The sequence below is a fragment of the Kogia breviceps genome, chromosome 14 (genome assembly GCF_026419965.1).
Source record: "Kogia breviceps isolate mKogBre1 chromosome 14, mKogBre1 haplotype 1, whole genome shotgun sequence".
Classification (NCBI taxonomy): domain Eukaryota; kingdom Metazoa; phylum Chordata; class Mammalia; order Artiodactyla; family Physeteridae; genus Kogia; species Kogia breviceps.
In genome coordinates, this window is record NC_081323.1 from 27,496,664 (window position 1) to 27,521,879 (window position 25,216).

General features: G+C 42.6%; 2 protein-coding genes across 3 annotated transcripts in view; one reads left to right on the plus strand and one right to left on the minus strand.

Annotated features, from left to right (window-relative positions):
- BFSP1 (beaded filament structural protein 1) overlaps positions 1 to 16,765 on the minus strand; it is a 66,560-nt gene extending 49,795 nt beyond the window's left edge. Inside the window, exon 1 of the mRNA XM_067014183.1 lies at positions 16,562 to 16,765. The gene's annotated coding sequence lies outside the window, so the exon portion shown is untranslated. The remainder of the gene's footprint in view (positions 1 to 16,561) is intronic.
- Positions 16,073 to 25,216, plus strand: part of DSTN (destrin, actin depolymerizing factor) — a 37,699-nt gene continuing 28,555 nt past the window's right edge. For both annotated transcript variants that reach the window (XR_010836668.1, XM_059039129.2), the window contains exons 1-2: positions 16,073 to 16,351; positions 16,662 to 17,005. Coding sequence is in view for 1 of the 2 variants with exons in the window: in XM_059039129.2 (XP_058895112.1) it covers positions 17,003 to 17,005 (3 nt within the window). In the remaining variant the exon portion in view is untranslated. The remainder of the gene's footprint in view (positions 16,352 to 16,661; positions 17,006 to 25,216) is intronic.

Here is a 25,216-nt window from a genome sequence, read left to right on the forward strand (position 1 = left end):
ATTTGTTTTACTCTTTCTGAAGACCAGCAGTGGACTAGGAGGAGAGCATAATATTTTGCCTTGAAACAGAAAAAAAGTTAATAACATCACTGGTTGGAAGAATATTTCAGTTCACATAAAGGTCATCTAAAGCCCGTGAAATGTTGTCTTTCAAACCAGTAATGAAAGCGCCTTACACAACCAGCTATAATCCTGGATCCATTCAGTTGGTTATTAGGGCATAAATGGAGACCTTTATCATACAACAAATAGCTCGGCAGCTAGTTTTGACAAAAACAGCAGGAACAGTGGTTAGCTGCAAAAGCAGACATGTTTTAGAAGAACCAGGAGAACACTTCTTGATGTGGTTGGTAAAAAAGAAAAGCTGCTTGCAGTGACTCGGATTTCAGTTGGATGAGTGCAGACGATCCAATTTAGGCAACATTACTGCTGATAGTTTGTTAAAAAAAAAAAAAAAAAAAAGTATATCAGCTCAGTTATCAGCAAAATGCCCTCCCAAAGCTGATTGAATATGTACCAGTGAAGTTATCTGAAGTAACTTGATACACTGTGTCATAGGACATATAGATTAAAACCATGGATGCTTGAGTTAAATAGTCCAGGTTTAAATCCTTCATGATCCATTAGCTATGTGATCTCAGCAAAGAGATGATCTCTCTCAGCCTCACATGCTTCATCTGTAAGCTAGAGATGATATTAGTTCCCAAAACATGTTGTTAGGGTTAAATTATGTGCTTACGATGGTCAGTGCTTAATAAATATCAGCCATTATTTTTTGCCTGTAGCTTGATTCACTTTAAGCACTTGTGTTGACTTGGAGTCCCCAGAAGCAGACCCTGACGCAAGGGTTCAGTTACAAGTATCATTGGCGCTCTGTATCCGCGAGCTCCAGCAACCGCAGATTAAAAATATTTTGGGGAAAAAATTGGGGGGACTTCCCTGTTGGTCCAGTGGTAAGGCTGTGTACTCCCAATGCAGGAGGCCCCGGTTTGATCCCTGGTCAGGGAGCTAGATCCTGCATGCCGCAGCTAAGAGCCCACACTCGTCAACGAAGATCCTGTGTGCTGCAACTAAGACCCAGCACAGCCAAGTAAAGAAATAAATATTTTTTAAAAATAATAATTAAAAAATTTTTAAAAATAAATTTATAAAAAATAAAAAAGGCTTCCCTGGTGGCAGAGTGGTTAAGAATCCACCTGCCAGTGCAGGGGACATGGGTTCGAGCCCTGGTCCAGGAAGATCCCACATGCCACAGAGCAACTAAGCGCAAGCACTGCAACTACCGAGCCCATGTGCTGCAACTACTGAAGCCCATGTGCCATATTGAAGCCCATGCGCCTAGAGCCCCTGCTCCACAACAAGAGAAGCCACTGGAATGAGAAGCCCACGCACTGCAACAAAGACCCAACACAGCCAAAATAAATTTATAAAAAAGAAAATAATAATAATATAAAAAAATATTTGGGGGAAAAAAACTGGGGGTATTCCCTGGCAGTCCAGTGGTTAGGACTCCATGTTTTCACTGCTGAGGGTGCAGGTCTGATCCCTGGTCCGGGAACTAAGATTGCACAAGCCCCACAGTGTGGACAAAAAAAAAAGGAAAAAAATTCCAGAAAGTTCCAAAAAGCAAAACTTAAATTTGCCCATGCTCAGGCAACAATTTACATGTACTTACCACTATTTACACAGCATTCTATTCGGTATTATAAGTAATCTGGGGATGATTGAAAGTGTAAGGGAGGATGTGCGTAGCTTACATGCAAACACGACACAATTTTATAGAAGGGACTTGAGCACTTGGGGAGGGGTCCTGGAGCCAATACCCCATGTATACTGAGGGATGACTGCAGTGTATTGGGGAGAGGATCCAAGACACCAGTAGATGGGTGGAGATGCAGAGCGGGAAGGGAAGGCGGTGAATCATGGGCAACTGGGGCTCACTGCATCTGGGGCCTCTCGGAGACAGAGCAGGATGCCCCACAGAGACATCCCACTTGGGGCGAGGAAGCTGGGTTCTTATCCACCAACTCCCTGTCCATCTCTGGTTGAAGGTAGCTCCGAGGGCAGCCTTCAGGGTTAGAGGAACGTGTTCAGGGGACACTGGAGGGGCACTGGTAGAGCTTCTAGAACCTGCATTGTTGTTTTCTGATCATTACATGAGCTGAAGTTCCTCTACATATTTAACAGGTCAACCCTACAGTGATAATAATGCAACAAAACAAAACAAAAAAACTGTATTCATTCTATGCTGGTTTTAATAGAGGTACTAAGAGAAGAAATAAATTATGTAACAAAAAAAATTTGTAAGTTTCCCTCAAATCAACACAGCACTGGGAATAATACGTGGAGTTTAAACCTTAATTCTGCTTTGAATCACTTACTTCTTCCTCAGTATCTACCACCTGAAGCTAGAAATGTATCTAATGTTTTTCATAGTGCTGTGCAATAGCTAAGTTTTCTCGAAAAAGGAAAAAAAATCCCTCTTTTTCCAAAAATCACCAAGCTTTAACAGCTGCAATAACATGCCTCCCCAGTAACTGAAACCACTCAAGTTTTTAGGAAAAATAACGTGTGAAGACTTTCCCATGCATCTAATCAAAGGTTCAGATACTAAAGTGGTAATTAACACCTATAAACTCCATTCCTAAATTGAGAAATTTACCTGTTAATCTGATCATTTGTGTCTTTTTCATGTGAAAAGAGGAAAGTCCGCATATATAGCCAACATTTCCAAAATAAATAACTGCCTCAGAGAAAAAGAGTGAATGATTTGACCACATATTATATGGACTTTTTTGTGCTACCAAAAAAAAGCCCCCAAAACAAAAAAACCTAACAGGAACAACAACCCCCAAACAATGTTAATGCTAATCAAAAACAGAAGGAAAGCTTGCATATTGGATAAAAGACAAAGTACTACATAAAGATCACAAATCAATCCAAAAGGACAAATATCCTATAGAAAAGCAGACAAACAACAAAAGCAGCTGAGAATTTTATCTGTTACAGAGTCTGACCATGTGCGATATTTTCAAATGAAAAGAAAAAGCCGTATATAAGCAGCCCAGGTTTCTAAAGCAAATAATTATACTTTAGAGTTTGATATGAAATGTTAAGGAGGAAGGTGCATGGTCAAAAAACATGAAAAGATGTTCAAGCTCATCATTCATCAAATACTGCAAATGTAAAATGATAAAGTGGTACCTCCCAGCTAATTGGTGAAGGTTAAAAAGATCATTAAGTACCTACCTGCCATTGATGTGGGGTCCAGGACCTGGACAGCCATACACTATTCCTAGGAATGTAACATTTCTAGAAGGCAAACTGACAACATACTGCATATTTCTTTGGATAGCTCAGGAATTTCGACCTAGCAACTTTACTTACAGGAATTCAGCCTAAGAAAATAATTGGACAAATGTCTGAACATGTTCTCAATGGATGCTGTATCAGTTTGGGCTTTCCAGAGAAACAGAACTAATATTTTATATATATATTGAGATCGAGAGAGCGAGAGCGAGAGAGAGAGAGATGAATTGAGATTAAGGAACTGGCTTATGCCATTGTTGGGGCTGGTAAGCCTGAAATCCATAGAGCAGGCTGGTATTTAGGTAAGAGTTGATTTGCAGCCTTGAGTCTGAAATCGATCAGGGCAGGTCAGCAGGCTGGCAATTCAGGCAGGATTTCTACTGTTACAGCCTTGAGGCGAAATCCCTCTCCAGGAAACCTCAGTTTTTGATGTTACAGCCTTTAGTTGATTGGACACAGCCCATCCACATTAGGGAGAGCAATCAACTCCTCAAGGAGTGCTTGACCAAGACACTGGGCACCGCAGCCGAGCCACGTTGACCTATAAAATTAACCACCACAGATGGTCATGCCTGCTGCTTTACAGAGAAAACAGGAATCATCAAAAGACACTCTGAACTTCCATCTGGAGTTCCTAGTCCAACACCCCTTTTCCCTTCCCGGGTCTCCTCACCAACATTTGAGTCTGTTTTTTTGTTTGTTTGTTTGTTTGTTTTGCGGTACGGGGGCCTCTCACTGTTGTGGCCTCTCCCGTTGCGGAGCACAGGCTCCGGATGCACAGGCTTAGTGGCCATGGCTCACGGGCCCAGCCGCTCCGTGGCATGTGGGATCTTCCCGGACCAGGGCACGAACCCGTGTCCCCTGCATCAGCAGGCGGATTCTCAACCACTGTGCCACCGGGGAAGCCCCTGAGTCTGTTTACCACATGCCCTTTCTTTCTTTCTTTTTTTTTTTTTTCTTTAAAAATTTTTTTGGAGAATAGTTGATTTACAATGTTGTGTTAGTTTCAAGTATACAGCAAAGTGATTCAGTTATATGTATACATATATTCACTCTTTTTTAGATTCTTTTCCCATATAGCCCATTACAGAGTATTGAGTAGAGTTTCCTGTGCTATACAGTAGGTCATTATTAGTTATTGATTTTATATATAGTGGTGTGTTTGTGTCAATCCTGATCTCCCAATTGATCCCTTCTTCCCCTTAACCCCCTGGTAATCAGAAGTTTGTTTTCTACATCTGTAGATAAGTTCATTTGTAGCCTTTTTTTAGATTCCACATATAAGCAATATCATATGATTTTTGTCTTTCTCTGTCTGACTTACTCTAGGTCCACCCATGCAGCTGCAAATGGCATTATTTCATTCTTTTTTATGGCTGAGTAATATTCCATTGTATATGTGTACCACATCTTCTTTATTCATTCATTCGTCAATGGACACTTAGGTTGCTTCTATGTCACACATGCCCTTTCTTGAAGCATTTTTCTTAGCCCCAAGATTCCACTTGCTTCCGGGTTTTCCATTTCTTTACTCCTTTTTAGCCTCTTGAAGGAATCCTCTTCAAATTCACATCCTTGAATTAGTGGGAGTCCGCAGGCTCTGTCCTAAGCCCTCTCCTCTTTCCACCCTCTGGGCCACCTACAATCACATTCAGAGGCACATAGCAGGCACCCGCCAATAGCTTAACCAAATATGATGGGGTCTAGAGATAGGCAGGTCAGGGCTGGTTGATGGACCCTGATTCCTCCCCACTCTCATCTTGCCGACCTTGGTTTGTGGCTCTGGTGCCCCTGCTCACGAGATGCCTGCTGCCAGGGTCTCCCCACCAACTGCTTGGAATCTGAGTCATTCATTTATTCAACAGATACCTATTCACAACCTACTATGTGCCCACACTCTTCTGCACTGAGTATACAGAAGTGAAAAAATATATATAAAAATCCTTGTTCTTGTGGAGCTTGTAGTCAGATGGGGGAAAACTGAAAGTAAATAAGATAAACAAGTGAAAAATGCCCTGTGTCCGATTGGGTGATGGGTGCTATGGAGAAGAATAAAGCAGAGGGAACCGTTGCTTCTTGCTGTGCATTTTCTCCTATTACACATAGGTTTTGGGGTGGGGTGGACCAAACGTTTTTGTTTGGGGACTTATTTAGCAGTATTGAGTCTCTTATAGTCCTACTCAGAAGCCTTCCATACTCTCTACTCTTTATATTTATTTCTGAATTTATAAAAGCCCCCAAACTGCATATAATATGAGCCTCTAAGCATGGGTAAAACTACTCCCAATGAACGGTTTGGAGGTGTGTTAGGGAATGGAGATGCTCCAGAGCTCAACATAGTTTTTTTAAGCAGCAAGTTACATCCCCCTGCAATCCCCCTGCAATCCCTCCTGCAATTCCCCCTACAATCCACCCTGCAATCCCCCTGCAATCCTCCTACAATCCCCCTGCAATCCCCCTTACAACACCCCCTGCAATCCTCTGAAGCTTTTTACCTGAGTCCTTTCTTGCCTCTCCAGTGCTTTTGCCCTTCAGAGGGACCATAAACATAATTTCTTGAACACTACTAGAGAGACCTCGAGACAATAAGATGGGTATTAACCAGCTCTCACAGATGTTTGATCATGCTTGCTTGTACAGTATTCCCCCATTTTAAAAACGGAATGTCATAAAAATTTTTTTCCATAGAATTAAATAATATTAAGATGGAAAAAAATTAAAAAGCAGAGGGAATCGGAAGGCTGGGGTGTGTGTGGTAACTTTAGACAGGGTGGTCAGGAGAGGCTTCACAGAGGAGGTGACTTCTGAGCAGAGAACCAAGAGAAGTGATGGGACAAGGATCTGGATGGCTTCCTGGCACAGCGGAGCATGCTGATGACGGAATACGATGCTAGCCATGGTTTTAAAAATCACAGCAATACAAAACTATATCTATTGATAGATCAATCGTGTGTGTGTGGGGGGGGGTGGAGTGTAAATGTACGAACTCTGGAAGGACACATTTCAAACCAATGATAGGGTTTCATTTTGGTGAGGGGTAAAGAACCGCAGGGGAGTGAAGTTGAAGTTTTCTATGTTTTGTTTTGTTGTTTTTAAATAAGAGAAAGCACTCCCAGGTAATTTGTGTAATTAAAAATTTTTCAAGTCATCTTTTAAAATGACTGGATTAAAAGGCAATGGGCAATGAAGGGGGGAATACTTATTTTCTTTCTTATACATTTTCAGAATAAAAAAAACCCCTGCATTTTTTAAAAACCAGGAAAATAATGCAACAAGGTGATTTCTATCCTGTAACTATTTTTACTGCTTTTTGAGTCAACCAGCACATGACCCAGGGCCCACCTGTGTCATGGCTCGTGGCCAGGGGGCTCCCTCTCCCTTGGCTGGTGGCGGGGTGTTCTTGCTGGAGCCACCCCCATGACTGCTGCCTCTGTTCTGCCAGCATCACCGTGGCCACCTGCAGACGCACTCCTGCCACGGCCTCTTGGGGTGGGGAGAGCCCCCCAGCAGGCTGCAATGCTTAATAATATAAGATGAGAGAAGAAGCAAAGGGAGGAAAAGTACAGAGGGCCAAGCCTTCCAAAGGCAAAGTCTCAGGTCCTTGGCACCCACACGGGGCCCCTGGCACACCCCCTGGTTAATCTCCCAGTTTCTCTCTCCGGGAAGCTGGAGATAAGCTTCCCAGCAGCTGGGGCAAAGGGCAGTCAGATGCAGTGTTTGGTTGCTCTTGTGTTCCAGGCCAGCTGGGCGGTGGCTTCTTTACAAGAGCACGGGGAGCAACTTTAGCCATTTCTCTGCCCTCCGACCTCCCCTGCAACGTGTTCCAGAGTCTCGGCCCTGGGGGTCTGCACCTATCCCAACATGGCCTCCTCTTCCAAAGGATGGACGCCTTCGTCCCCTGAGACTGGTTGTAGGAGGGTCATCGGCCCGACCTGGCAGACTGACAGAAGTATCTTTTCAGACTTGATGCCTCTTCCCGGGTGCCTGGCTTGGGCCCCTCACAGGCTTCACAGTCCCTTAATCCATTTAATTTGAGGCATGGAACTGTGGTCTGGGCCTTTCTCACTTTATTTCCTTTTTGCGGGGTGGGGGAGTGGCGGGGGCATGGCATGCAGCTTCACTTTATTTCTTTATTGGTCCTCCTCACCATGGATTTACTATGACTCCAGACTGTAAAATGTGTGTGTGTGTGTGTGTGTGTGTTGGGAAAGCCAATCTTAAAGAACACTACTAGTAAGTAAAGCTGCTCTGTTAATAAACTTACAATGGTTGCACAGGATAAAGCAGCAGCAAGGAAGATTTAAGCTACTCATTACTAGGTTTTGCTAAATTGTTACACCAGCCTTTCCATTGGGTATGAATATTCATATATATATATATATATATATATATATATATTTTTTTTTTTTTTTTAGAAAATAAAATTAGCTGATGGAAGTTAAGGTAATGTTGACTTTGTTTCATGAGAAATAAAAACTCTACTCAGGAGGAGCCCAACCGTTATTTATGGCTCAGACTTTCTAAGTTTTCTCTGAAACAAGCTGATATTCTGGATTCCCAATATTCTCTCCAGAATGCCTAGTTTCTTCTACACAGAGAGGTGGAGGAATTTTTACTCAAGAAGGAAAATTTTTTTTTCCTAAGGGGAAAATATTTCTAACTGTACCCTCATGAAGTATTTTCATTATATTAGCTGAAAAGAGTCTGGACTAAATAAAGTATAAAACCAAAGGCATTTGAAATGGCTTCCCAGCCAGGAAGATCCGGCAACCATCTCAGTTTCTGGACTCAGGAAAAACAAATGAGATCGCGGCTGGCCGGGAAGGCCACCGCGCAACATCCAGGAAGTGCTTTCTGCTCTTTTTTCTCTGAAAGCTTGGGAGTGGAGTCCCAGTTTATTTGTTGACTACACTGTTCTTGTTTCTTGTAACCATAGAGTCTGGTTTAGCTGAGTGTTTCTTATGTCAGGCTCCTGCCAAGCCAATATTTATCATTTTAGAAATTTCCATGAGTCATAAAATAAACCTGAACCCCGCTCTACCTTCTATGGGCACTTCTTTCCTAGAGTTGTTTAAGATAAAAAGAAAAAAATGCTGAATCTGGAATCCAACACAGCATTTATCAGACCACATGCATACTTTCTCCTGCATCAAGGGTCCTTCTCTGAGACTTGAAAGCCACTGAAGGTGTGCAGCCTGGTGTCTGATCCCTTCCTACCCCCCAGCCCAGACCTCTCTCCAGAGGGCCAGGCCGGGGCTGGGAAACAAAGGAAGCTGGAGAGGTCTGAAGCCAGGAAGTGACTCACTGGCTCATGGGGTGGGAAGGAAGGTTTCCCACAGGAGTGAGAAACATAAAGGATCAAGTGATTCCTTCCAACTCCAGCGTGGAAAATCTTGCAAGTGAACCACCTCTTAATGACTGAGCCTGAATTTACTGACCAAAAAATAAAAATAAACAAATGACTGTAAGACGTGATATGTTAGCCTCTCACTGAGTGACACGGATGAAGAGTATGTGACATGAATGCTATTTTCTCCCTTTGTATCAATCAGCTCCCCTCCCCCAGGTGTGGGTGGCTGAGAGAACCCCATCAGGTCACCGCCTGAACAATTACAGCAACTTAACTGATTTTGCTGTAAAAATAGGCCCTGTGTCAAGAGCCCAAGGCCTAGAGTTTATATATCAAAATTCGAGGGTCTGCCTTAGTATTCCTAGAATAGGATACCCTACAAATTGCCAATACTGTGCTGTCTACTAAATAAATCTTCTCTTTAGTGCATTTTTGAGCTAAAGGGGTTAAACTCATCAACACCTTCAGTCTGCAGGTGAGGACAAGGAGGCCCAGAGAGTTATGTCGTACAAGAGGTTACATGGCCAGTCAAAGCTGGAACTGGTGACAGCGGTATCAAACACCGCATTGGAAGACTGATGATGGAAATACTGGCGTCTTAGAGGCAAAAGCAAAACAGTTATAGCAAAAGGCCCCGGATTTCACATCACAACCTCTGTCCCTTGGCTGTTTCTGGTCTAGCTGTCTTTGAGCCTGCTTTGAATTCCTCACTGGGCAGAGCTGGGTGTCTTTGTCTGGACCATCATTTGACACCCCTCCTCCCACCCCCAGAAGAAGGGAAAAGAGGAAAGGTAGGAAGCACAGCAGAGCAGCCCCTCAAAGCAAAAACAAACAAACAAAATTCATCAATATCTACTTAGGTATCTTAGTCCACAGAGTCTAGTTTTTAGGTAGAAACATTTGGTGTTCTTTCCTTCCAACCATCAGTCTCTGAGTGAGCCCCTCTCACCACCTTTCCGTACTTGTGTTCACCAGCCTCAGTGAGAAATCATGTGGGGAACTTCCTCTCCTGATACCTCACCCATTAAGCTCCAGTAACATCTCCCTGCTATGATCTGCCCCTCCAGTAGGAGTCTGAGAATTCCCAAGGGATCCTGGGCGGAGTTGTTCTTGGCATTGATCTGTTTGCACTCGTGATCTCCTTGTGGCAGGGCCCATGACTTATTCATCTTTGTGTTCCTGGTGGCGAACACAGCCACAGCTGGCACACAGTAGGGACCCAGCTGTCAAATCTAACTGAAAAAAATCTTGCAAAGTGGCATCCCACTGTGAACGCAATGTTTCGCCTCCAAACACAGACTTTCATTTTTTTTTTTTAACATTTACCTCCTCTTTTTCGTATGAGAAATTCAGTTGGTAAAAATAGACGGGATGACACAAACATCCTTTAAAAAGTCCAGGCTGCTAGGACTCCTACTTGGTTAGTGTGTATTAGATTGAACCATAAGAAAGTCCTGTTTTTGTAAGTCAAAGATAGTTGGGTTTACTGTTGCCCATTTTCTATGTTCAGACTAACATAAGTGAAAATAATATAACTACAAATACACCACTTTTTACTTTTCATCAGACTCTCGAAGGGAACGTTTGGCCCAAGAGGGATGAATAACCACTGGTCGGGGTTATTGTGAGACTACCCACTCCATTTTCTCAAGTATCAATAGTGCACTATTATCTGAAAAACATGTCATAGTTGTTCAATTTTTAACATTATAAAATAGTGGTGTATGACTTTAAGAATTAATAGAGAAATCAATAGTGTTACCATGTGGTACTACATTGTTCCCATGAATGTACTTAAATATATTTAGCCCTTTCCTAAAATAGATGCCCAGGCCCCTGGGGCTGCCTGATCCAGCAGGACTAGGCTACAGTAAAGGAATGTCCAGAATGTATTTCCCATGGCTTCCATTTGCCTCCTTTTGTATAACCGCCCACACCCCGTGGTGTTAAGGAAGCAACAAGGGGTCCCTAGTTCTCTTATTCAGCATCACTGTGAGAATAATAATAAGCAGATGGCTTACTCCTCTGGGTTCCTAAGGAACATCTCTCCCCCTAACTTCATCTGTAGAATGGGACTAATTGTAATATCAACCTATGGCCATCACCACTAGTTATCTCCCAATATCCATTTCCCCTCTTCCTTGGTAAAGGAACCCCAATTTCTTAGCTGAGCACGTTGCTACTCAGAGAAGAGACCACACTTCCCAGCCCCCCTTGCAGCCTTATGACCAAGTTCTGGTCAGTGAGATGAAAGGAGAAGCCTTGCCTGGAACTTCTGAGAAGTTTCTTTAAAAGGGAACAGGCAGATGTCACATTTCTACTTCCACATTTAAGGAGTTTGCAGCTCTGTCCTAACAACAAGAAGCTGGACAGACAACTGTTCTTGGATCCATAAGAGAGAAGAGAACACAGGGCAAACCGCCGCCCCCACAGTGGAGACAGACAGGAGAATCCAGGGAGCTGTGGTTAACCAGAGCAGTCTTACGAGGGGAAACCACCAGGGAACCAGTGCCAGGTGGGAAAATCTGAACTGTGATGGACAAGTTAGGGGAGGCTCAGTGTGGACAAGTCTGAGGGTTAAAAACTCCCGAGAGACTCAGTCACAGGGGGACCCTATGTTTTGCCTCCTGAAGCTTACCATGTTCCCACAGTAAATAACAGAGAAAAATCCCCTCCTGCTTCCTGCAGGGCACAGCGACAGGAACCATTGGGAAATCCTCCAGAGCACTTTGTTCTTCTTAACAAAGCCTACCCTCAAGAGGAAAATAGTTAACCGGAGCCTAAACCAGTCAGGATTTGATCAGAGCCTAACTCATCTGGGTAAGGGAAATACCCACCTCCAGCCCACTCTAGACAACTTGGGGGTGGGGGTAGGAGTGGCTGAGAAGCACTTGTGCCATCCACAGAGGCACAGGCTCAGTAAAAGACTGAGACCAAAGCACACGAATATAGAACACTTCCCCTCCCCTCACACCACACCACCATGTTACTAAAGGCCTATTCACCACAGTTCCTTTTACCTAGGACATCATGTCCAGCTACCAAGAAAAAATGACAAGGCATACCAAAAGGCAAAAAATAAACAAGAACCCACAAAGAAATAAAGAATGCCTTTGATGTGATGGTTTTATTAGTAGACTGGACACAGCTGAGGAAAGAATCTCTGAGCTAGAGGACATATCAGTAAAATCCTCAAAATCAAAAAGCAAGGAGAACTGAGACTGAAAAATACAGAACAGAAAATCCAAGAACTGTGGGACAGCTACAAAAGGGGTAACATACATGTAATGGGAATACCAGAAGAAGAAAAAGAGAAAGGAACAGAAGAAATATTTGAAACAATAGTGACTGAGAATTTCCCCAAAGTATTGTCAGACACCAAACCACAGACCCAGAAAGCTAGGAGAACACCAAGCAGGATATGAATACCAAAAAATGACACCTAGACCTATCATTTCAAATTACAGAACATCAAAGATAAAGAAAAAAAATCCTGAAAGAAGGGGAAAAAACATCTTACCTATAGAGGAACAAAGATAAGAATTACTGACATTTCCTCAAAAACCATTCAAGTAAGAAGAGAGTGAAGGGAAACACAAAATGTTGAGAGAAAAAACCCACCAACCTCGAATTCTGTACCGTGCAAAATTATCCTTCAAAAGTGAAGGAGAGGGACTTCCCTGGCAGTCCAGTGGTTAGGGCTCGGTGCTTTCAATGCTGAGGGCCCGGGCTCAATCCCTGGTCAGGGAACTAAAATCCCACAAGCTGCAGGGAATGGCCAAAAAGAAAAAAAAAAAACTTTTACTTTTCTTATTCTTAATTGATGGATTAATGGATAACAGTTTTTTTGAAATAACAGCAACAATGTATTCAATTATATATGCTTTTGTATATGTCATATATGCCTATCTATGCTGAGATATAAATGAAATGAACCACAGGAATAATATAATAGGAGGAGGGTATTAGGATTATTTTGTTACTGTAAGGTACTCACACTATCTGTCAAGTGGTGAAGCGTTATTTGAAAGCAGACATGGATTAGTTGTAAACATATACCGCAAACTCCAGGGCAACCACTAAAAAAAGTGAGAAAACTATAACTGATATGCTAGGAAAGAACAGAAAATGAAATAATCTAAAATGCTTAGTTAAAACCACAAATGACAGAAAAAGAGTGGAAGGCAAACATAAGACCAAAGAACAAAGGCAACAAATAGAAAACAGTAGTAAATATTACAGATATTCATCCAGCTATATCAATAATAATTTTGAATATCAATGGTCTAAATGCACCAATCAAAACACAGAGATTGTTAGAGTGCAGCAAAAATCAAAAGAGCCAACTCTATGTTGTCTACCAGAAGCTCACTTTAAATATAGACACATACAAATTAAAAGTAAATTGAGAAAAATATACCCTGTTAACACTAATCAAAACAAAGCAGGAGTAGCTACATTAATTTCAGACAGAGTCGACTTCAGAATCAGCAAAGTTCTTGGGAATAAACAAGGGGGTTACATAATGTTAAGGGGTCAGTTCTCCTCTAAGACATAATTCTTTATGTGTATGTTCCCAACAACAGTGTCAACCTAAGTGAGGCAAGACCTGACAGAACTGCGAGGAGGAATGGGTGAATCCATTATCACAGTTGGAGACTTCAACACTGCTCAATCAGACATGGACGGATCCAGGAGGCAGGAAATCAAGAAAATCAGAAAGCAAGCTACGGGACACCACACAACCAGCACAAAACCATGACACAAAGTATCGACAAAAGCAAACCACGGGGCTTCCCTGGTGGCGCAGTGGTTGAGAATCCGCCTGCTCATGCAGGTGACACGGGTTCGTGCCCCGGGTTCGTGCCCCGGTCCGGGAAGATCCCACATGCCGCGGAGCAGCTAGGCCAGTGAGCCATGGCCGCTGAGCCTGCGCATCCGGAGCCTGTGCTCCGCAACGGGAAAGGCCACAACAGTGAGAGGCCCGCGTACCACCAAAAAAAAAAGCAAACTACAACACGAAACACCTGCACATGGCTTATTTCTCCATAAGGCCATTCACCAAATTGATAGCAGTGGTTACCTCTGAGGAGGAAGCTGACGCCGTGGGGATGGAGAGCAAAAGTGCTCTGGGGGCTTTTCCTATTGTATCTTGGAATCTTTCATAATGAGAACACACTCATATCTTACTTACATAATTAAAATTATTTTTAGAAAAGACCACAGACATAAATAAGGGTAGGGGAGAGATAATAGGTGAATTTGTGAAGAGGCAGGAAAGAAGCTAAAAATAGTTTTTCTCCAATATATACTGGCAGGGTTGTGTCCCCTTCTCAGGCTTTTCCTGATCATTGATGAACACATCTCTCTTCAAGTGCCTCATTAAATTATATTTTCCCCTGCCACTCATATTTATGGTTTTAAATGAAAGCACCTATACGTTCACAGATGGTTACTTATGCAAAATGTTTTCTAAATTAGAAATGGAACACACTCAGTCTCATATTCAAGGGGAGACCTTATGTTAAAACTTTTTCCCTCTGTGGGATGAGAAGGAATGAAAATATCTAGGAAACTAATATGTAAAGGAAGAGGTTAAAGTTCAATGGGGTCTTAAGAAAAATGGGGGCTCATTTTAGGTTAAAATGAACTGATATAGGTTTGCCTGATAGATTGTAAAACATCTTCAGATACTTCACTGACCGAAACAAACGTGTATTAAAAACCTACTATACATCAGGGGCTATGCCAGTCCATGTAAGATGCATCCTAGGGACTTCCCTGGTGGCACAGTGTTTAAGGATCCTCCTGCCAATGCAGGGGACACAGGTTCGATCCCTGATCCGGGAAGATCCACATGTCTCAGAGCAACTAAGCCCGTGCACCACAGTTACTGAGCCCGTGTGCCACAACTACTGAAGTCCACGTGCCTAGAGCCAGTGTTCTGCAACAAGAGAAGCCACAGCAATAAGAAGCCCGCGCACTGAAATTAAGAGTAGCCCCCACCTGCCGCAACTAGAGAAAGCCTGCACGCAGCCAAAAATAAATAAATTTTTAAAAAATGCATCCTAAACACTGCTTGACCTCAAGGAACTCTCAATATAAAGTAGTGATGGTGGCAGCAAATGCATGTATAAATTACAGCTATACTAACAGTAGGGAAAAAACATTAAGACCTCACTATGGAAGTGTGGTCTGAGGACCCACAGCATCTGAATCTCCTGGGGCAACTGAGACCCACTTTGAAACCCTTGAATTTGCATTTTAACAAGATCCTCAGGTGGTCTGGATGCTTATCAAGGTTTGAGAAGTGATGAACTGTGGGACTATAGAAGGACCCACTCTTGATCCCTTGGGAAGTGGTCAGAAGTCTCCAGACTCTTGGGAACATTCCTGAATGAGAGACCAACAGGCCCGTGATGATGGCAGTTAGAGCAAGAAGGATTCTGGAATGAGAAGTTTAGTCTGGAAAGAAATTGGGAACTTTGGAAAGTGTGGGAGACAGGACAAAAAAGGCAGGCTGAGGCCAGAGGCAGAAGGGCCAGACTGAACTGCTGAGATTTCTGGAGGAAGCCACAGGAAATTTTAAGCAGTAAAGTGACAGGATCAGATTCCTCTGTTTGGCCAGAACTCTGGTTGCAGGAGGAGGAGGACGAAACACATAAGAGGCTGGAGCAGGCCCAACTTGCGTCCTCACATGAGGACGATTCCGTTTTGAACAGAAAGGAAGTCTTTGAGGACTCAGAGATGGAGGGTGGCACTGAGTCCCGGCCGACAGGGAAACACAGGGCTCCAGCTGCAGCTGGATACAGGTGGGTTCTTTCTTCTCAAAGTGCCGATACCCACCAGCCACATCAGCATCACCAGGGAATTGTTAGAAATGCAAATTCTTGGGTCTCACCTGAGATACATTGTCAGAAACTCTGGGGAGGGGGCACACAAATCTGACTTGGAATAAGTTCTCTTTCACATTGCAAACCACTGCTCTAGCCTGCCAAAAATCTTGTAGTAGGTGGTAAGTCTTAGAATTGCCACAACTTTCCTTCTTAAAAAGAAAACAAACACAAAACAGGAGAGTAACGAGAAATGAGTCTCTATGTCTAGGGGCCAGAATAAAAGCCACATATAACCTAGATTTTATATAGTGCCCAGGAAAAGCAAAAAACATATTGACCATCTTGTCCAAAAGCTTCACATTTGGAGAATTAAAATAGTTCTGGTAGAGGCCTGTTAAGTTCTAGGTAGCCTATGTTAAGTAAAACTTAATCATCACGGTTGTAAATTCTTTGTTGCCTTTATTACCCAGAAAAACACCCTCAGAAAAAGCGCTGGGATTCCTTCTGGCCCTCTGAAAATTGTGTTTCTGATGCAACCGCCCATTAAAAAAAACGCAATCTCAAATTAAAAACCCCCAAAACGGAGCAGCGGGGCTGGAGCCACCATCCTGAGGCATCTCTACCGTTTCCCAGCCACACTGCTGCGGACTGCAGTGCTCCTTTCCCGGGCTGTTCCCAAAGACAAATAAATCACTCCTTGTTTTTTCCAGACCTGAAATTAGCGGTGACTCAGAGCGCTCTGAATCGCCACAGTCGCCTCGGCAAAGAGGAAAAATGTGCAGATTTTTCCTCTCGCCCGAGGGCCCGACGTGCCGAGCTGGGCCAATCAGGCGAGGTTGGCGGGAATCGCACCAAAGTAGGTAAAAAAATGCGGGACGCGCGGCCCCCGCGACCGCCCGCGCCCGGGCTCCCGCTGGTCCTTCCTTTGTCCCTCCCTTCCGTCCTCCCTCCCTCCCTTCCGTCCTCCCTCCCTCCCTTTCGTCCTCCCTCCCTGTCTCCTCCTCCGCGGGCCCAGCCCCTCTCACCCCTCCCCCTCCCAGGCCCCGCCCCTCGCGGCGGCGCACACCTGGCCAGGTGGCTACTTCCATGTAAGGGCAACGGCGGCGCAGTGGGCGGGGCGCCACGTGGCCCTGCCCCGGTGAAGGGCCGCCGCCCCTCGCCCGCAGGTGCCAGCTGAAGCTCCGCCCCCTCGTCCGGAGCTGTTGGGGGAGGACTTCGCCCCCGCCCCACAGGCCAGAGCTGGTGAGGGGTACCCGGTGCCCCTTCTCCGGAAGGCGAGGAAGACCCCGCCCCTGCGGAGTCGGGGTTGGGGGGCCGCCGGGGCGGGGCGTTGCCAGGCCGGCCGGTTGCGTAGCAACGTTGGGCAGCGCGTGACGTGCGCCGCCGCGTCTGGGCCCGAGGCGCCCGCCAGTCCCTGGGAAGCAAGCGGGGCTGCTGTGAGGAGGACGCTCCACAGACTTGGTGCTCGCCGACTCTCTCTCCGCGCTCTGCGACCGCCGCGGCAAAGATGGTGAGCTGGGGGCCCGGGGCGCCGCGGGGTCGGGGCGGCGGTGGCGCGGGGGGACCCGGGCTTCGGCCGCCGCGGACCCGCTGGGCCCCGCTCTGGGGCGGCTCCCCGGCCGCTGCATTATCTCCGCCGGCGCGAGGCCTCTGGCTGGCCTCGGTAGCTCAGCCAGGGTCAACCCTCCGCCCCGGCGACGCCGCCCGGGGTCCGCCCGCGCTCCCGGGTGGGGGCCTCTTTGGCGCACGTTTCGCCAAGGCCGGGCGCGGGCGGTCTGCGACTCGGGCGGTTTCGGCCCCTGAGGTCTGTGCGTCTCGAGGAGGGAACGAGGCCTTTATTGAGCCACCTGAGGGGCGGAATGACCACTGAGCGTGACCCCCGCGATTCCGAACCGGGTCTGCGGTCCTTTACTGCCGCCCCCGGTGGTCCGCGTCCCTCAGCTCCTCGTCCTGCGCGTCCGGCCGGGCGGTGGCCTGTCCGGCCTCCATGTACGGTTACAGATTTTCTTTTACCTGGAAACAGGTTGGCTCTGCCAGCATTTAGCGTGTAGGGGGTGGGCATGATGTTGGGATGCTAATAAAAGCAAATGCAAAAGCTTTTAAAAGTCCATTAAGCTACCGAGTCGCTAAAAAGTAAGCAGATGTTCCCCATATTCTAGGTGTTGGAGTCTGCTTAATTCACGTATTTTCCCCTCTAAACTGTCACTCTCGTTTGCTGTAGAACCGTGCTCTTAAGTGGACGGTCAAGTAGAACATTTTGTCATTTTCTGTAGTCTGCGCATACTGTTACCATTTTTGGTCAATGATTTGCAGGCAAAGGCTTACCAGACTTTGCTGGAAATATTACACTGTTATTGCATCTGTCTGCCTGGAAACAGTTGGTACCAGTTTATCTTCCTACACAATGTTTTTTCACTGAATGACAATTTGGGTTTTCTTAAGGTATTGCACTTTTCAGGGCTATGCAGACTGGCGCTCAGTGGTGGAAGAAAATTAGAGATTAAACAGTAGTTTCTGGATGACTGAGGATATGTAGTACGAATTTGATGTTGTTCAGTTTTTGGTTCTTTGGGTTGATTTTGTAAGCTACAAAGAAGGATCGGCACCTTACAACTTTCTAACTTCTTTAAGATTGTACTACTTTATATACTACTTTATGCTAAAAGACTTAATCTAAGGGCTTTGAGTTTTCATAAATTTAAGACCATCCACTCAGACGAAAGTGCTTTGAATCAGGCTGGAGTCGGCTTTAGTGCCTTCTGATTTGACATAACTTTATTTTCTGTTTGAAAATAGGACCAAACCTTTTTACTTTAGCTAAATGCTTAAACTTTAAAGCTTAACTTTCTTATTTCTATGCATTCAAATAAAATGAAGAGTCTGTTTTAAATATTTATGGTTTGGAAGGAGGAGGAGAAATAAAAATTAATCAAGATGGGTGATTCCTACCTAGTACGTTTCAAACTTAGGGAGGTCGGAAGAACTTATGAACTACTCTTGTTAGAATGCTTGCAAAGAAAGAGTTTAGAATACAGGTGACTATTTTTATTTTATTTTTTTAATTGACACAGTTGACTTACAATGTTGTGTTCATTTCTGCTGTACAGCAGAGTGCTTCAGTCATACACATATATACATTCTTTTTTAAATATTGTTTTCCAGTATGGTTTATCATAGGATGTTGAATATAGTTTTCTGTGCTGTACAGTAGGATCTGTATATGAAAGCTTACATCTGCTAACCCCAACCTCAGTCTGTCCTTCCCCAACCCCCTCCCCCTTGGCAACCACAAGTCTGTTCTCTTTGTTTGTGAGTCTGTGTCTGTTTCGTAGATCAGTTCATTTGTGCAGATGACCATTTTTAAAGCTTACTCTTGTATTTAGCCTTATGAGCACAGAGCTTCTCCCTTCATTCCAGCTGTTAGAGAATATTACGAAGATGTACGTTTATTCCCTGATTTTAGCACTTTACCTCTGTATTTGAAACTGTTTAGATATGTTGGTTGGATACTTGGTTCCAAGTTTCTAAGATTTTTTTTTCAGATTAAATTTTAACTGTTGATGGATTTGTTCTAAATTAACAAAATCACTTCCTGGTACTCACCAAGTCTTCTCGAAGCACTTGGGAACAAAGCAATTTGAAACCAACTCAGAAGATCACCCTGAGCACTTTAAGATGAGATTTCATGTTTTTAAAGTCTCACTTTACAGTGCCAAAAAAAAAAAAAAAAAAAAGCCTACCCTCTACAGGAACCACATCTACACACTCCAAACAAAATTTTGGTGTGCGTGTGTACTGGGTGTGCCAGCTTCCTCATACGAAGATTATTTACCAGCCTACCATCAAATTCCTAGGGTTATCTGCTGAGTAGTTCTTCCTGTTGGGTATGGATTGAGACATCACAGGAGACTGGCCTAGCTCCTCTTGTAACCAGTGGCTCTCTGGGAAGTCAGAGTGTAGTCTTGTCCCTGAAACAGTAAAGGTCTGCATGATAATCAAACCCTTAACCTTACCCTAATCAGAATTCGGCTCTAACAAACTGAGCTGTTAGCTCAGACTGAATTACACGTGTGTTCTTCCACTTGATGATTAGCAAAAACACTTTGACTTACAGCAATCTAGTGGAAGAGGTTGGGCATGTGTTCCTGTGCCCATTTAACATATTAGAAAACAGTCTGTAAAGGTTTAATTGACTTGTGGCCTTTTCTGACTCCACATCAGGTTTTAAAATAATTTAAAAATTTATTTTGAAACAGTTTAAGCAGGAAGGTACACAGAATAATAAGTTCCTTTGTACAAAAAAAGAAAAGGTTAACTTTTTGTCATATTTCAGGTTTTTATGTTACCATTACAGGTAAATACGCATCTTTTTCCTCATCCTATTTCCTTCTCTCTCCAGAGGTAACCACTCCTGTGTCAAAGACGTAATGTACTGGCCAATTAAGGCGATGATTTTTGCAGGTTATTGCATTTGAGAGAACATTAATTAAAATGAGGAACATCTCAAAAACAAAACCAAAAAAAAGGGCAGAGACCTGGGGCTGGTAAACTGAGGAGTCTTGAGGAATCCTGGGGACAGGTCTTAATCTGGAAGTAAGCAAGGGCAGGATCCTTTTGTTGCCCTGAACACAAAATGATGGGAGTGAATTTCTTAATCTTCACTGCTTTTCAGGAGCTCAGGGCTCAGGTAAAGTTCAACATAGTCACCTGAAACTAACACATTTCATTGATGTTTCCATACTTTCGGTTGTACGTGTATGAATCTGTAATAATATATGTTGCCTTGATGTATTTTAAGATTTTTGTATAAATGTTATCATGCTTCGTGTATCCTTTTGCAACTTTGAAACAAAGAACTTGGTGAGGTTTAGTTCTAGTTTGCCTCCCATCAGCTACTTTGACGAGCCTGTTTCTCTATTTTCACTACTTGGCATTATGAGACTTTGAAAACCAATCTGATAGGTGTGAAATGGTTTCTCATTCTTTTAATTTGCATTTCTCTGATTAGCAGTAAGTAGTTGAGTATCTTTTCATTCTTGTTGCAGCTTATGCTTTTACATGTATGCGCTTTCAGTGAACCTGACATTGTGTAAATACTCCTCACGTCTTCATGTAAACTCATTTGTGGAGCCATAAAGTAAATCTAACCTTAAAAGAAAATCAGCTAGAATGTGCTTGTCAAAGCCAGACCTGCATAATGAAGACTAATATACTTTGCCTCTGGCACCTGCGTGCCTCTCAAGCTGCTAAGTAACAGAAGTTCAGTACTCTTAATTCTAGCCACCTGCCCTTGTGAGGCCCTCCCTGTTCGTGGTAGAATGCACAGTGATCCAGAAGAGTTCCATCTTTGCCACAGGCCGTGGAGATTAACATCCTCTGTTCTATACTTATCCTTTTCTTTCTTTTTCTTAGTCTGTACCTCTAACCAAAATGTTAAAAACAAACACGTGGGATATGCGGGAAAACTGTACTTTCTGCTCAATTTTGCTGTGAACCTAAAATGTCTCTAAAAAATAAAGGCTATTAAAAAAATAAAACAAATAACCATAATCTTCTTCATAAACAGAATTGTTTTAAATCAAAATGGTGTTTATTGTATACAGGAAGATTCTAAACATTTGTGTTTTTATTTGTGCTAATGTAACTTATACTTTCTTTCAGTAATAATTAAGATACTTTGAGCCGAACACCACATTTGAAATTTGAAAAAAAAATTGAAACTCTTTAAAAACTGTTGTTTTAACATGTACTTTTTAAAAAATCTACAGAGTAATGCTCTAGTCTGAATAACTAGGCCTGGTCTCTGTCATACTCTTTGCTATTTGCCTACCTAAACCACAGAAAATAATAAACCATAAACATGATGCTTGTTACTTAAGCATCTTGAACTACCTTTCCACATAGCCTAATATTCCTCTCTAGATTTTCCATGAAAGACATACCCAAAGATTTATATGTAACACTCAGAAATATTTTAATCAGTTTTTCTTCTGTCCCTGCCTCCTTGCCTTGATGTTAGAAATGAGTTTTCACTTGGAGTTGTCCTGCTGCTAAAAGCTGTCTCCTGTTCATTATGCTTAAAATTTTACATTGGGAGAAGCATAGAAAAATAAACATCAGATTGGTTCATCTCAGTAATGCTTTGACAAACTTGTTACTTAATTCATGGAATCTTGGAATTCACATACAAGGAATCTTCTGTACAAGGGCCCCCATAGAGTTGAGTACATAGTCTTGAGTGATCCTTAACTCTTGTAAGATTGTCTTCTAGTAGCTGACATTGTAATGCTTGTGTGCTGTTTACCCTATTTCATGATTTGTTTGTGTTAAAGAATCAATTTTTGGTAGATCTTTTAAAAGTAGCTCACTTCAGGAAAAATGCAGTCAAAATTCTTAAAATTCATATTTTAATCTGTAGTGTGAAATGGTGGAGATTTTGGCTTTATTTTTTTGACATGACAAGGGACCGTCAAAGAACTCTTATTCTGTTGCAACAAGACTTTAGGACGAGCACTTGAAAGGTAGAAACTTCAGTGCATACTGTAGCAGGAAACCTACATTTAAAATTGATTTATCGGGCTTCCCTGGTGGCGCAGTGGTTAAGAATCTGCCTGCCAATGCAGGGGACACAGGTTCAAGCCCTGGTCTGGGAAGATCCCACATGCCGCGGAGCAGCTAAGCCCGTGAGCCGCAACTACTGAGCCTGCGCGTCTGGAGACTGTGCTCTGCAATGGGAGAGGCCGGGACAGTGAGAGGCCCGCGCACCGCGATGAAGAGTGGCCCCTGCTCTCAGCAACTGGAGAAAGCCCTCGCACAGAAACAAAGACCCAACACAGGCAAAAATAAACAAACAAACAAACAAAAACCAAAAAAACCCCTGATTTATCTGTGTGTTTGTGCTTTTGGATCACATTAGAGGAAGACTGTTTACTACTTTCAACATTTTTGTGTAACTTTATAGGTTGTTCCTCCTCTTTGCCTTATCACAGAAAAGAAGGATGAATTTTCGACCTATATTCCTATCTTGGCTTGTTTTCAGAAGATTGCCAACTTGTAAATTTTTAAATTCTTTCACAAAGCACATATTTGTTAGTGGTAGTTGGGTTTTTTTTTTTTTTTTTTTTTTCTTAAGGAATAGAGCTAAAACTAAAGTATGAGCAGATACAGGTAAAACTTCTCCAGCTTACTCTGGAGCTATCTTTTAAGTCAGTTATGGAAGCTCTGAGGAATTCTCAAATCACTGAGGCCTTGTTTTAAAAACGTTGTAAGTCATCTTTTGACCAATGTTGTCAAATAGAAATAAAATGTGAGTTACATATGTATTTTTTAATTTTCTAGTAGCCCCATTAAAAAGGCAAAAAGAAAAGATGAAATTTGTTTAACCCAATATATCTGAAATATTGTATTAGCATTTAATCAATTAAAAAATGAGACATTTTACATTCTTTTCTCATACAGATTGTTTGAAATCCAGTGTATATTTTATACTCAGCACAGCTCAATTCAGATGCTCAATTTTCATTGGAAATATTTGGTATATATTTAGACATAAAATTTATAGTTGAAAAAGCAGAATCATATAGTTAAGTTGCTCCAAGCATACTTAGTTTTCCAGTAATGGAATTGATAATCAGTTTAAAAATTTAAGTTAATTAAAGTGAAATAAAATTAAAAATGCAGTTCCTTGGCAGCACTGGCCATGTTTAATGGACTCTCTAAACCACATGTGATTAGTGGCCACCTTAATGGACCAGCCTCAGACTTTGTGGATTGGCCTGTTTAATTTGTAAGGGGAAGTTAGTGTGGGTACCAACACTTTTGTTAATTCTCGGCATGTCTGCATATGACTAACAGTGCTGAGATAGCCTGTGAATCCCTTTTATGGAACTTATTAAGATGTTTTGTGGGACTAGACTGTTGAGCTCCATTGGCTAGGATTTGTATATTTCAATAGCACAGTACCTCTCCTAGTAGGCCCACAACAGATATTACCGAATTAACAGGAGTGAGTGAATGAGAGCGCATTCTTCATTATGATGGGTCTGGGTCCCATGGAGATGGATTACTTTAAGTTTTATACTTCCTATTTCCACATACCTTTTTTTTAATACAATGGGAATTGAGTTTTAAGTACTGAACTAATTGAATAGTACCTCCCCTTTGTATATTTCATTATAATTTAGTTCTAGTCTTAACAGTGAAGATCCTTTGAGATAGATAAGGCAAGTATTATTAGAGTAGCACCTTTCAACTAATTCTGACATGCAAAAACTGCTCAGTAATACCAATTCCCTTTCTTTCTTAAAAGTGAAACAATGGTATTTGATGCTCATTGAGGCATCCTGAACCATAGAAAAGCACTTGAAAGTGTAACAAATGAAAGAACAAGAAGTAATGCTATCTTAGATAACTTATAAGTATTTACTGTGTGTCAGGCATTGTGTTAACCTATCTCACTCAATCCTTACAGCAACCCAGTGAGGTAGGTATTGTTATCATTACTGTTAAACTATACTGAGAAGTGGTTAAGAGCTTGAGCCCAGAGTCTGGCTGCCTAGGTTTTTTGAATCTTGGCTCTGCCACTTACTGACTGTATAACCTTAGACACATTACTGACTGTTCTGTGCCTCAATTTCATCATTTCTCCAAGTGGGAATGATAATAGTACTTAACCATCACAACATTTTGTCTATGCATGTAAGTAAAGCAATGCCTGACACATAGTAAAGTGCTTATCAGCACTGGCTAAAATAATAATATTAAACAACCTTAGATCCAAGTTTAACAGTCTCTTTTCTTTATATTCTGAGTACACCAGTGTATACTTCAGTAATTGTAGATAAAATGAAAACCGTGAAGGAGTGCATAAAAACATGTTTCTAATTGTTTATTATTTCTTTAAACTAATTTTATTTTACTTGGAGTCATTACATATGATCTTTTTTTATGATCAACTTTTTAATTTGACTTTTTAGGTGATTTTGATCCTTGATGTAAAAATATCTTGTCTTCCACTTATAGTTATATTTTTCCTGAAGTAATTAATGGAGAATGAAACACAGTTGTTCATAGCCCTCAAGGTTTAGAATAGCAATCATCTATTCAATAAATATTTGAGAAGTTACTATATGCCAAGAACTGACCCAGGTACTTGGCATACAGTACAGAAAAACAAAGTCCATTCCTTGTAGAAGTTATATTCTAATGGGTGTGGGTGGGTGGGAGGGACAGCCAAAAAATGACAAGATCATGTCAGGTAATGGCAACTGGTGTGAAAAAAATAGGGTGATCAATAGGGAGTACTAGAAAAGTTGGCTACCTTGGGGTAGATTCTTAGGGAAGTCCTCTTGGGGTGACATTTGAGCTTAAGACTTGCATGGCAAGAAGGAGCTAGCTAGCCATGTTAAGAGCATTTCAGGTAGAAGGAACTCTGTAAGTAGAAAGGCCTTGAGAAGAGAATGTGCTTGACATGCCAGGGACAAAAAAGGTTTGTGTAGTTGGAATTCAGTGAAAAGCAGGGAGAAAAGTAGGAAATGGATTGTAGGCAGGAGCTAGAACTGGGTGAGCCAAGGTGATTGCACCAGGAAACTGTTGGGTGTCTGGTGGTAGGGAGGTGTTAGGATGTTAAGTTGTGGAATGAGATAGGATTTAGATGTACAAATGGGGACAAAACTGATTGATTGTTGCTCTTATTCAATCAGTCAGTGGTAGCTTAGATTAG